The following is a 12,672-nucleotide window of genomic DNA, read 5'->3' on the forward strand; positions in this document are numbered from 1 at the left end:
AACTAACGTAAAGTCACTATTCATACCGGCGCAAATTCTCAATTTGTCGTTGGTGCTGCTCTAGCTCTATGTTGGACCTTTCAGAGAAATCATCATTTGCCAAGCGCGCTTTGTAAATTGATGCTTCTTCCTGGGACTTTTTGAGTTCAATTTTCAGCTGAGTCAGTTGAGCTTCCAGTTCACTGATGCGTGATTCAAATACAATATTTGGTCCTTCCATCCTGGACCTCTTTTCAACCTTTTTTCTTCTTGGAGTCACCTAAATTTTTGTTTAAAATTTGATATAAAATTTTCTATTTAATTTCAACGTGTATTACATCAGATGCTTCAGTATCCCCTTCATCATCGTCGTCCTCTTCCCGGTCTGATTGAATGCAATCAAAGAGTGATTTGATGATCCCCGATTTCTGCTTGTCATACAAGTTGTCATTTTCACACATGACCTCTTTCATTTTCCCCATCAGATTCGCCATCTCTTCCTGCAAAATTAATTATTTAATCACCTGCAGTGCTTGAAAAAAACGATATTAATCATACCCTGCAGTATTGTGACTCCTTTTCTAGCTGGTCGATATACTCCTCTTGCTTCTCCATGTAGTTTACCATTTCTGGTGGCATTGAACTAACATTCGGGGGCAGCACATGGTGTTGCTGTTGTTGCTCCATTTGCGGAATTGTGCGTGGAGTATTCGGGGCGGTGGTATTGTTGTCCTCCGCCGCCGAGTCCATCTTGACCCTAGGAGGTGATCTGAATGACAAACCCCTCCGCATTGACGAGTACATAGGTGGCCGTCTGTGAGGGCTGAGCAGATACCTGGTGCGCTCCAGCATCGCGTCTGGGTCTCGATCTTCGCCATAAACCTACGAATAACATATAAGAATCAAACAAATTTAACTGTCTGAAAAAGTAAATTTAAATTGGAATATTTTTGAAGGATAGATGCAAAATTTGAAGAGCTAAATTTGTAAAAAAATTAAACAAGATATAAATCGTAAAAGATCTTTCAAATTCTCAACACTAACTTTTAAAAAATTGAATACATTTTATTTTAACCAATATGTTATTAAGGGCATCAGGAAATAACTTAGGCAGCCATTATTACCGCTGTATAATGCCTGTAGGGCGAATGGTAAGATTCGGCCATAAGGTAGCGCAAACGTGACACTGCTTCACGGTACGCGAAGTCCGTGTAGTCCAAGCCGCGTTTCTTCTCCATTTTTTGGAGGCCATTACTCTTTCTGTAACAGGCACAAAAATATTTTAAATTATATTTTTAATATTTAAAATCCTGAAAATCCTGCAGAATTTTTTATTTTGATGATATATATGTTAAAATTTACGCAAAGTGGCAGTCACGAAATTAAATCATTTGTGTTAGCATTTAACGTTCTTCAAGGTAGACGTGTGTTTTCAGCTTACGTAGAGGATTTGACCTTGGAGGTTTCTGGTCAAAACAAGAAGTCGCGGCGGCTGCTTTGCGGCAGTCACGCGCCTGACAATTGGACCCTACGCATCGGCCGCTCAGTTTCTTCTTTGATTTCACAACATGTAAGCTATCCTACTTATTGTCTGTACTTCCGGATAAAGTCAAGTAATAGTGATTATCCCTAGCTTCACATGCTTCACATATTATTGATTGAAATTAATCAGGCTTTACAAGTTTAGCAAATTTTTTTATTTGAATTTCATCTTTTCGTGTTAATTAGCCTATATGTAATAAGAAAAACGTAAAGACTTTTAACTAACATATATTTTACTATTTTTTTCAATATTTTATGGCAGGTTTGGTCGTCTGTTGTTGCTGCTTATTGTAGCGATAGTCATTGCTACCTTGGAAATGGAACTCACAAACGCCCAAAATCTGCCCTGCACGACTTGTACCTCTGGCTCGCAAGAAACACAAAGATGGTGCTGCAGCAACTGGTCCCGATGTTGTTAATTCGCATTCCAAAAGTTTCATGATCGAGCAAGCGCATGCATTGAAACAAAAATAAAGTACATTATCGCAATAAGTATAGAACAAAATTAGTTTTACTTAAAATATAAAACCCCCTGATCGGCAAAAAATGTAAATGATTTAAATGGAGAAAGTTTATTTTAAATGCTTATTAAAAAATTCCGGCAATTCATATTCAACCGATAAAAGAGTTACACTAGTATTTAAAACAATTTAGTTCAATTTAAGCTCTAAAGGCTCTAAGCAAGACGTTGTGTTGCGCATATAATATTTCTAGTTTAAAAATTGCATCTTTTGTCCTTTTGCAAGAGATAAATCTAAAATCTACATGAGGACATATATATCCCATAGCATTTCTATCTTAAAGATATTTACAAAAAATTGTTTGTTTTGCTTGCTTAGTTTAATATTGTCTTTTGGTTTTTTAGTATTCTATTATCTAGGTCGTCATGGTTACCGCCAGGTCACCGCACAAGAAAAGACACCAGGCCTCTATAGGATTAGGAAATGTCATGCATACGCCCCTCTTCGATATTTTTACTGTCAGCACAAAAATAAACTCACACGCAATGGCAAAAGCGGAAAAAGCAAAAAGGCAATAAAAATTTGCCCTACATACATATAGGGGCACCCCGTAAAGCTAAATTTACCTGTGCCCCTGAGAGACGCACTCTCCGGGATAATTGTGTCCGTGCACTTGCTGTCATAATAGTGATTTTAGTAATTTTTTGCTAGCAAATAAGGCACTCTGTCGACTCAAAGAAAAATGATGAGTTAGAACTTGTTTTGTCGCATTTAACACATCGGATAAAAGCGGATAAAGAAGGCAGATGCACTTCAATGTTACAGTAATTTAAATTATGCCACACCATTGCAAAATAGACGATAAAAATTTTCTATAGGAGAGACCAATTCAAAGGAATGTCTAATTCCATATTCGCGCCGCCACTGTGCATTATTAGTATTTCAGCAGCGGTCAGTCAAACACCTGGCACTGTAAGTTTATGTACCGGTATTGAATTCAAATGAACTAAAAATTTTTTCTTCACACTGATATCAAGAATAATCCTAATAATGAAATTTTTAGAAAGATTAGTTCAATTTTCAGATAAAATTATAAAATTTTCTTAAAGAATTGGTCTACGAATTTTAAAATGTTGATGTTGCCAAGCCTTGTAAGTGCAAAACTTATTGAAGCGTTTTTGAAAACCGGTATAGAATCACTGACTTTTATAAACCACAGTCTTTGCCAATGTTGTACTGATAGAGGCGCCTCTGGCGAGGCAATTTGGAACCAAGAGTAAGACGGGAAAATTGAAAGAATCACAAAAATGGGCCTGGTGTTGATGTTGTGATGAGACGTGCGTGGTCGAGACAACTTTTCATGGACTAAAGAACCCTGCTTCCTGAGACAGGTGAGTCTCTCTTTTAGCCCCCAGCCTCGCCTCCGCGAACAGGTCCTTCTAAACCGATTAAACAGCTGGTAAAAGGAGGCGTGATGCGAAAATTGCACTGGCAAAAATTTGCAAGGAGCAACAATTGAAAACGTTCCCCTCCCTTTACAATCAGAGATGATCAAATTACTTTCCACTTTCAAAGCTCTTTTCGCGTGCATGTAATTTAATTAATTTGTCACATCGCTTGTAAGGAGTCGTTTAATTCAAATTATGAGCCATCTTTTGTTTAATGCATTGTTTGGGATGTTTTAAATTTTAAAGTTGAAGGGGAAATAAAAGGGAATTCACATAATTAAGATTTTACTTTCATATTTATATGGACGTGTCAATTTGCATTTTTTACCGAGTGTTTCGATTTTATTAATTTGCAACTGTCATCGAGATGAATTTTAAATTAAGTGTCGGTGCTGACGAGTGATCGGTTTGCATTCTGTATTTCATCAAGCAAGAACAATACACAGCACACCTGATAATAACAATGTGTGTAATCTGAGGCGCGCCTCTGACTGTGCACTTGCGTCACCTCGCTTGAAGGACTCCTTTCCAAAACTGAATACATACCGGAAAAGCAGCTGATTAGCAGCAAAAAATATATGCGCCCAGCCCCGAAAAACACTGGATGCTAGCCAGACGGCCTGAATTTTTTGCCTGACGCGCGCGCGATTAATTAGCAGTCCCGAGTCCGAAAATAATTATGTGGCGGGTAACGCCCAACGTCCCAACGAGGGGTGTCATCCCTCACGAGAGTACGGGGGTGTTTGCACACTTTGCCTCGACGTGGCACACAAAGGACAAAAGGCCGACTTGTGGCTTTGACGACGACGCCTTTTTCGTCCGTGCTAATTACCAGCAAAGGCAGGTAAGTTGCTACCTCACTTTGGTATACCATTCCAGAGTCTAAACGAGCGCTCTAAAATCGGAAAACCCGCCTTTTTCAAATGGAATTTCTCAAGAAGACAATTGTTTCCTTAGGATGGTTAACCATTCAAGATTAAAGAATCACAAAATTACAATAATGGAATCAAAAATTTAGCATTTTAGAGATTAGGAATTTTGATAATTTTGGTGGATATTTTTAATTGTATACCGAGGATCTCTGATTGTTAGTATAAGAGTGTTTAAAAGGGAAAATAATAATCGTCATATTACCTAGCTAGTATTTATAGTTTACTTACTTTATTTACTACGGCTTTTTCGTTTAAAATTACGATGGAATTTATTTTCTATTGTCTATGAAGTACTCAATTAATTATACAGTGTAAACTCGTTGAGCATTTTGAAATTTTAATATAAATTTTAGATTTAAATTTAATCATACAGCCTTTTATAAATTACCGCTAGCAAACAAGTCATTTCAACTAGTTTTAGCATTTTGTAAATTTAATTAAAACTTAAGATTCAATTAAGTTAAGAAATAACGCATAAAATTTAAGCATTATTTGGGAATTGTTTAAAATAAATTTCAATTGCCATGGGAAATTAAAAGGTTCTCCGCGGAGGTAAAATCGAGTTTCAAGTAAAAATCACGCACTAAACATTTTTTTGGCACAGTTTTCATGGAATCGGACCTAATTTACAAAGAGGATTTTGTAACGAGTGAAATTTTCCTCGTGTTTCCACATTAATGTCTTGCTTGCATAAATAGTGGAACAAATTAAAACAATTCGTTTTTATCAGATTGGTCGAATGATGAATTTTGTGGAGCTGCTGGAATACAGTAAAATATTTTGCTTCATTATCACTTAGATATCACTTTTCGCGCAACTTTCCCACCTTGAGAACGCTGAGGCGCCAAAAATAATGGAATGCTTGACTCGTGCCAAAATCACAAATGTGCTAAGTGAATCGCTTGTCTCATACAAAAAATAAAGCGAAGAGTTGCCTGGAGAAAACATCCACGAGCATGAATAAACAAAAATAAATGTATTCAAGATCAAATCATGAAGTTTCTATTTCAACAAGAAATCGTATGCGTGCTGGAGAAAGGGGACTAACCTCTGTGCTTTGCGTCCCCTGGTGGGACTGGGCCTGACGAGAATCGGTCTACTGGAGGCCCTGGTGGTGGCCCTGAGGGGCGTGTGCTGGCTCATGAGGACTGGGGGCAGGGAGCGTGCCCTGCGGGTGCCTGCAGTGGCGCTCAGCATCGCGACTGGGGCGCCCGGCGTGCGCGGGGTGCTTTTATCAGCTCGGTGCCATCGACCTGTGCCACCCTGTGCATGGTCCATCGCTCCCCGGCCTTTTGTTTTACGCGCCTCCGCTTATGCAACCGATGTAAAGGGCGCCGCCTTCCGATTTTGATGTTGTTCTTGTTAATTGCTCGTTACGTATTTTTATATGGTGCTTAAAGAGACAACCTTAAAAACATTGTTTTTCAAACACCGTGTTTTTTATAGAAAATAAATATTTATTTTTGTCGTAAGTTGTAAATTAAAAAAGTTGTGACGCATTGTCTGTGCTGCATTTACACAGGACGCAGTATAAGTAAAAAAATACAGCTTGTTTTCGGTTTTCGTTCAACTCGTTATCTATGTAAAAGGTTTTTCTCTGAAGTTTTTATCAGTGACTGCAAAACTATCAGTTAACTTTCCGCTAAACTTTATGTTTGACCGTTCCATGAATGATTGATTTTTTTAAATATAATAGGGGATTTTTCCTATTTACAATGAACACCGACAGTTCAATAAATCTCATCAACTTAATAGCCACTAAATTATTAGATCAATTAGTTGTAGCCTTAACTTGATAATATTTCTCAGCCGAGCAGAATAAAATAAGAGTTTCTGTTAGCAAACGCACTCTTTTTCCGAGCAATGAAACTGGTGACACGGGTTTGAAATGCGCGTTAGATGCGTGCAACTCGAGACGCTTGCTGCCGACCGCGGCCGAATTGCGGTAAACGTTTGTCCAGGTGCATTTGAATCAGAGAAACTGGAATCAGTCGGATGAAATACCTAACTGCTCTAGGATTTCATTCTCTGCCTTTTTTCATTCTTCATTCGCGGTTCCGTTTGTTGTAACTTTTGTTTTTTTTTTATTCACCTGACGTTAATGGCAAGTGTAGCGTGCTCTACAGGCAATTAACGCATCGTGTGAACAAATTCGAATCGGGCACGCTTGAATAAATTAGCCTAACTGCACTATTTCCCAGTCTGTTCACACTCGCGATTGCGCGAGAAGCGATGAATTCGATACATTGGCGGTCTCTCCGAAAAAAATGAACTCTTCTCTCACACGAGGGATTTTTGACCTTGATTTTCATCCCATTGAATAGTGCGTAGGTATATGTATAGAAAATGTAAAATTGATGGAAGGTTGAGAGGAAAACATCCGTGATGGATTAAATATGTTTACTTTTCATATTATGATGTTATATGACACGATTATGAGGCTCTCTCTCTCTCTCTCTCTCTCTCATTTTGTTTATATCCACAATATATAGTGTTTGGAACAAATATTTTGTAGCGTTTAAAATCGATTAAAATCATTTTCATCGAGTTTTAAATTTATGTGCATAATTTTGTAAGGCTTAAAATTCTTCAGAGATCTCAAGCTAGAAAAGTAATTTTTATATGATCATTTTCGTATCGTATTCCCAGTTTTTTTTCTAACAATAAGTAGTGTAGATTTTTAAAAGCTGTATCTTAGGGCGAAGGGGATTTTGAAAATTTAGGCCACTCTTCAGCCACTCAAAAAACCAAGAATAGCCTATCAACCATTGACTATTCGCGTTCAAAGATTTCAACAATATGATCGCACCTTGCCAAATGGCATCGTGCAGCAGTCGATTTCTGAAAATAGCCCCTATTGCATCTCCACTTCGAAGAGGGCCATTGCCGAAAACTTTTCTTATAAAAATTTTAAAGCCAGAGACTTAATGGCACCTTTTGTTTACCGTCGCAATGAGACTCTTTCCAGTTGGCTAATTGAGAGCTGTGTGGGAATAAATTTGCGTCTAGCGTGTAAAATCTCATCGAATAATAACGTGCGTGATCCGTCGTGATGCACAAGCGGCGAATTCAGTACCAGGCGGTGCTGCCTACATCTAGGGGAGCAAGAAATAGTCCAAATAAAGATCGCATTAGATACGGCGACCGCACTCCGCCCGAACGCACAGAACGCTTGTTTCCGACGGGCATAATTGCAAAATGAAATCGAATATGCATATAACGGTGGTAGCTCCGTGAATTGCGATCAAATCTGAAATGATTGCTAAAATTCATAGCGTGCAGAGGTCAGTAACAAATCTGCCTGCCGAGGCAGAAACAAAAACGCGGCTTGCTCACCTACTACGCCGGCTGAGCGTGTAACGAGAGGGACAGTTTGCAAATCGAGCGTGGTCATTTGCATCGCCGACTTGGCGAATGACTGCGAAAACGCACATCAATCAGAGTGCGATTTGCTTTCTCGTTTGAAAAGGGAAATCTTAGATGAAATGGAATAATACAAGTAATGAGAATGTGCAGCACTTTCCAATGGTGAAAATGAAAGGGTTTCGGTTTTTTCATTGATTGTTAATGAGTGCAATCTTGGGAATGCCCAGACAATTAAAAATAATATCAGACAGTAGCATTTTCATGGAGATTAATTTATCAAAGATCTTAAAAATCGATGGATTAATTTACAGAGCTGTTAATATTAAATTGAAAATTTAATCCCCTGACACTTTAGTTCAAAGTAATCGCAAATATACCGATGTGCTATTCCGCATTGTTTTCAACAGTTGCTTTTATGCTGCTCTTATTAATATTCAAACCTCACAGGCTCACAACTCAAATACACTCGATTTGCATATAAAATTGCAACCTTGATAATAAAAATAAAAATGAAGTAGTATATATACTACTTAACTTGTCTCAACAACCTAGATAACAAGCATCAGTGTCCATTAATATGCGACATCATGAGTATTTTTTCGAACTAATTAATTCTGATTACCAATCTTCCTTGACAGTTACGAAAAGTAGTTAATTATCATTCCTTTCACGGTATCATTCAATTAGGCGAGCCTTCTCCCTGACCTCGGTCATGAGCATGCAAGACCACCGAAAATAATTCGCACCGTGAATGGCGAAAAAAGCGGTGCTGTCTAAGTCTAAAATGGTGTGTTTGTGAGGCAGCTCTGGAAATGTCACCGCGGGCAAGACGGAGCCCTTTTTTGCCTTTCACTGGCAGGCACCAGCGTGATTTCTCGTGCGCTCCATGGTTGTTTATGACTCGTTTAAATCCCTAATACTGCAACAGTCAAAATAACTCCACTGAAAAGGAGAGTTGTTCCGAAGCATAAATCTTCTCGCTGTAGTGATTCACTGAATGAAAAATAATGCCTTTTGTTTTGGTTATAATCTTCGGCTTCGGCTGATTGGCTCGTTCGGACCCACGCTGCGATCGTCGCTGTTGGTCCTCGCAGCACGATTTCCCAATAATAAACACAAAGGAGACAGATTCGCGCAGCCAGCAGTCACGGATGATATGGAAAACGAGACTCACGACTTTGCAACTCTCTTTGAACGAAATTAAGTAAGCGATTTGTTAAGACTCGTTTCAGATAAGAAGGATAGTTTTACCTCACGGCCTTTGCCTTAGCTTTTATTTGGCTGCTTGCGTGTCTCGCAGCGGAGAAAAGTTTCCAAGGGGTGATTCATTTTCCTAACTTTCTTCGTGCACTCCGGAAAACTCGGCTTTAATTCAATCAATACAATGCAGAGCTAGGGTAAAGATTTCGTCATGTCACAAGTTAACTGCTCTGTTTTGTTTGTTTTAAAATTTTGGTTGAAATGTTTTATACACATTTATGATTTGCACATGATGCAGATTTGATGCGTCAAACTTGCTAAAGGAGGCATGACCCATATTTTTGGAGACAAAAAAAAGTGTTAGAGATAATTCTCCGAATTTAACCGTACATTCCAGCTGATATAAGAACGCCATTTAACCAGCTTAACACCAAGTCGAGCGAGTTTCTATCTCTGGCTCAAATTAAGAAGCAGATGTAACAAATTTCCAAGCTCCGCATAAGTGCTCACATCAATTTAAGCGTCACGTTAGAATGAACTTTTAAATCATTCAAATAAATTTGAGTCGGTCCACTTGTGTAGTTTTAAATTATTTGATTCACGAGCTTGAGGAATCGTTGGAACCCACTCGAACTTCCGCCTTCTCAAGTGTCCGTGACTTTGACCTTTTATCCCACGCGGGGGAGTGTTTATGCTCCTTTGTTGCGTCGTTTCGCTCACTCAGCAGCCGCCCTATAAATGGGATGAGGGGCCTTCATCGCGGCTCAGGTGTGAATCGTGAAAATCTTAAACGGCATCAAGCGGTGATGGCATTTTTATTGTTTCACGCGATCTTGTTGTTTGTAAATTGGAAAAAAGCAAGTAGAGTTGTTAAAATTGATTTAATTTGATTGAATGCCGATCAAATTATGATATGCGTCGTGTGCCACTTTTGGGTTGTATAACATATAACATTCAAGACGGACAACATAATGGGAATAATTAGTGCTGCTTTGTATTGTGCGCTGATCTGTAGCCTTTTTTCACTTCACATCTCCGCTTCCTAGAATGGATTTCAGGCCAACTGGAGGTGCAGCCTCTGAAAAGAGAAGCGTCTTCTTCTTTCTCTCTAATTGCATTAAATCATCGAGTGGATGGTGCTCGAAGGCGCTGATGTCAGGTGTCTCTCGATATTAAGGAGCGAGAGAGCGTGTGGCCTCAATACCGCTCGTATATAATCATAACACCGGCGCTGAATAGCCAGCTCGAACCCGTCGGACACATGCTTAAACACACTGAGAAGTTTACACGCAGAATCGCGACGTTCACTGTTTGTATCTGATGGGTGACTCATTTCGATAATTCCATACATGACCCTCGACTGCTTTTTATCTGCTCTTTTGACTCGTTCAAGATGCGGGCAATTTTCGCGAACTCCTTTCATAGTAACATCGTAAAACTGATATTCTCGTTTTATTATTTGGTATGTTGGTGCTAAAATTCTTGCAGTAGCTGATCCATAAATTACGTGGAATGCAATAAAATCGTGTTTAGAAAAATTTGCATAGTCTCATTAAGGCATGGATTAAATAAGAATTGACGTTTCCTCGGTGATGTCAAGAATCGCGTGCCTTGAGCCTTGAAACCCGATTCTCTCTGCAGATGTCCCACTCCGCCAGATTTATTGGGCCACCGCGACCAGCGAACCATAAGTAAACTTTTTGCCATTTGCTCCTCCTTTTTCTGCTCTGGAGCGAGCAGGTTGCATGCTTCGCATATAGGCTGGGTGGGTGTCGTGATCTCCGGAAATATCGCCACAAAGTACGAAATGCGGCGCACGCATCAGTCCATTAACATTCTGCCCACAGCTGTGGCGAAATATGCGAGAAAATACACAAATATTATCCACTCTGCGCATACAACTCGCGATAAACAATGCCAAGTCGTGAGCTGCTTTTAATCACAATAAAACGCTGATATCGTTGGTTGCAATATTCTACAAATTAGGCACAACTGGCCACTATTGTTACTGCCAACGATAAAAGTTATTGTATTTTTTATCATGGTCAGCAGCTACGTGAGTGCATGTTGACAAAGTGGAAGCGGAACACAATGAGATAAGGGCTTTGAATCGCAATGATCCATTGTCATGACTATAAGGAACACACGCAGTTTTAAAATCTCATTCCGATCGTATGAACAATATTTTTCGCTAAAAAATATTTGTTTTGAACTTACAATTTTTAAAAATAGGAAAAATAGTTATAAAACTAGTTTAAAGAAGAAATTTTATTGGTAAGCAATTAAAATCGATAATAAAAATATATTATAATTTCTTTTATCTTAAAGGTCAACAGCAGCCTGCCGTGTCTGCAAAAGCAATTTTCGCGCTCAAAGTCAACGGTCTCACTCAGACGGTGATTGATTTATTTACAATGCAATTTCCCCGGCCTCTAACTTGATTAGCACGTAATGTTACTGACCGGCTAAAGAAAATCGACTAGGGGAAACAGTACTTGTTTGCACTATGCGATTGGATCAACATGAAGTTGAAGCGGTGGCCAACTCCACCCTGCTGATCAATATTTTCGTCTGAAGCTCCGATTTTGACCTAATGCGATCGGCCGATTCTGCTTTCAGGGGATGGCGGAGTCGGAGAGACCGCCGGCATGTGATTCGCCCAACCCTGGGGGCGCCTTCTGGCAGCTCGTGTCCACGGACACTACCTTCCGGCTGCCAGAGGCCATGATCTTCGTGGGAAGCGGTGCAGATTGTGATGTTCTTGTGAAGGTGAGAATCGTCATTAATTACTCCAGTCGCTGTGCCTGTTTATATTTATTTTATCATATGGCGTTAAAAATATCAGATTTCCCCAGACAGCTGCAACTGGATGACCGCCACGTCTGGACTTTGTATTTATTTTCACTTTGATGCTTAAAGATAAAATTTCAGCTTGGAGCTTGTTTAAATTTCTCGGATCATGTTTGCAGAGGTATTGTTTTTTGCTCTCTTGAGTATAAGCCCTGCACCGTAATATAAAAAATTTGTATGTTTGCCATTGGTATCTGAAATGATGTTACAACAATTGCGATCACATCTTTGCGTTTAATGAAACCTTGCCATGGCTTGCCATTGAACAGGATGCAGTGTGGTCTCAGCGAGATAAGAAAATAAACTGCTCCATCACTCAACTCTTGGGATTTTGCTCTACACTAATAATTATTTAACCATTACCCCCGCGTTGTTTTGTCTAACGAGAAAACACAGCGGTTTAAAGTGAGGACGTGAAAAGGAACACTTGTGCATTCCTTTACTCTCCCTTGATCTCCCGATTCGAGTTTACTCTAGCGCACGGTGCTAAAATTAAATAAAAAGCGCTGAGGAGGCTCTCTTCGCCCGCTTTCTTTCTTTATTATGCCTCCCCCTTGAAGCCGCACAAGTGATCGAGATTTTTGGCTCACTCGGGTGGATAAGAAACAGCTGGCTGGCTCGCTGACTGCGAGCACACGTGAGGCTGGCTAGGATCTGCGACACTATCTGGCTGCTCGTGGCCTGGATTAAGCTCAAAAGTTGCGTGACGGTCTAGTTGGATGGATGGCTATCAGACGGTCAGCCAGTCTCTCGCAGTCCCGCCGACTGTAAACAACACTCACTCCTCACGCGCGCGTCTCCAATTTCTCTTTTTTCTTGTAGATACAAAATTCTATACTCATCTTGTTGTAAAGGTCTCTTTACAACTGAAGTTGAGGTTTAATTCCTTCATTT

The 12,672-nt window shown here is 39.6% G+C and overlaps 3 protein-coding genes across 14 annotated transcripts in view; 2 read left to right on the top strand and 1 right to left on the bottom strand.

Moving 5' to 3' along the window:
• Positions 1-2,026, top strand: part of LOC135941663 (protein FAM98A) — a 14,018-nt gene extending 11,992 nt beyond the window's left edge. The window contains exons 9-10 of the transcript XR_010575002.1: positions 1,416-1,549; positions 1,784-2,026. The gene's annotated coding sequence lies outside the window, so the exon portion shown is untranslated. The remainder of the gene's footprint in view (positions 1-1,415; positions 1,550-1,783) is intronic.
• The window catches only part of LOC135941656 (neurofilament medium polypeptide), a 9,927-nt gene extending 4,272 nt beyond the window's left edge, over positions 1-5,655 (bottom strand). For 5 of the 8 annotated variants that reach the window (XM_065487261.1, XM_065487262.1, XM_065487260.1 and 2 more), the window contains exons 1-5: positions 5,411-5,655; positions 1,104-1,239; positions 538-861; positions 318-479; positions 27-259 (exon numbers count right to left, since the gene is read on the bottom strand). In XM_065487261.1, coding sequence (XP_065343333.1) covers positions 27-259; positions 318-479; positions 538-861; positions 1,104-1,239; positions 5,411-5,640 — 1,085 coding nt within the window. In that variant the 5' untranslated portion in view covers positions 5,641-5,655. Of the gene's footprint in view, positions 1-26; positions 260-317; positions 480-537; positions 862-1,103; positions 1,240-1,420; positions 1,544-2,608; positions 3,018-3,976; positions 4,100-5,410 lie in introns of those variants that run through there. The other 3 variants (XM_065487267.1, XM_065487265.1, XM_065487266.1) reach the window with 3 other exon arrangements.
• Positions 3,230-12,672, top strand: part of LOC135941653 (centrosomal protein of 170 kDa-like) — a 27,658-nt gene continuing 18,215 nt past the window's right edge. For 2 of the 5 annotated variants that reach the window (XM_065487247.1, XM_065487248.1), the window contains exons 1-2: positions 4,095-4,274; positions 11,548-11,697. In XM_065487247.1, the coding sequence (XP_065343319.1) occupies positions 4,110-4,274; positions 11,548-11,697 (315 nt within the window). In that variant the 5' untranslated portion in view covers positions 4,095-4,109. Of the gene's footprint in view, positions 3,374-4,094; positions 4,275-11,265; positions 11,325-11,547; positions 11,698-12,414; positions 12,627-12,672 lie in introns of those variants that run through there. The other 3 variants (XM_065487249.1, XM_065487250.1, XM_065487251.1) reach the window with 3 other exon arrangements.

This window comes from Cloeon dipterum, chromosome 4, assembly GCF_949628265.1.
Source record: "Cloeon dipterum chromosome 4, ieCloDipt1.1, whole genome shotgun sequence".
In the NCBI taxonomy this organism is placed as follows: Eukaryota; Metazoa; Arthropoda; class Insecta; order Ephemeroptera; family Baetidae; genus Cloeon; species Cloeon dipterum.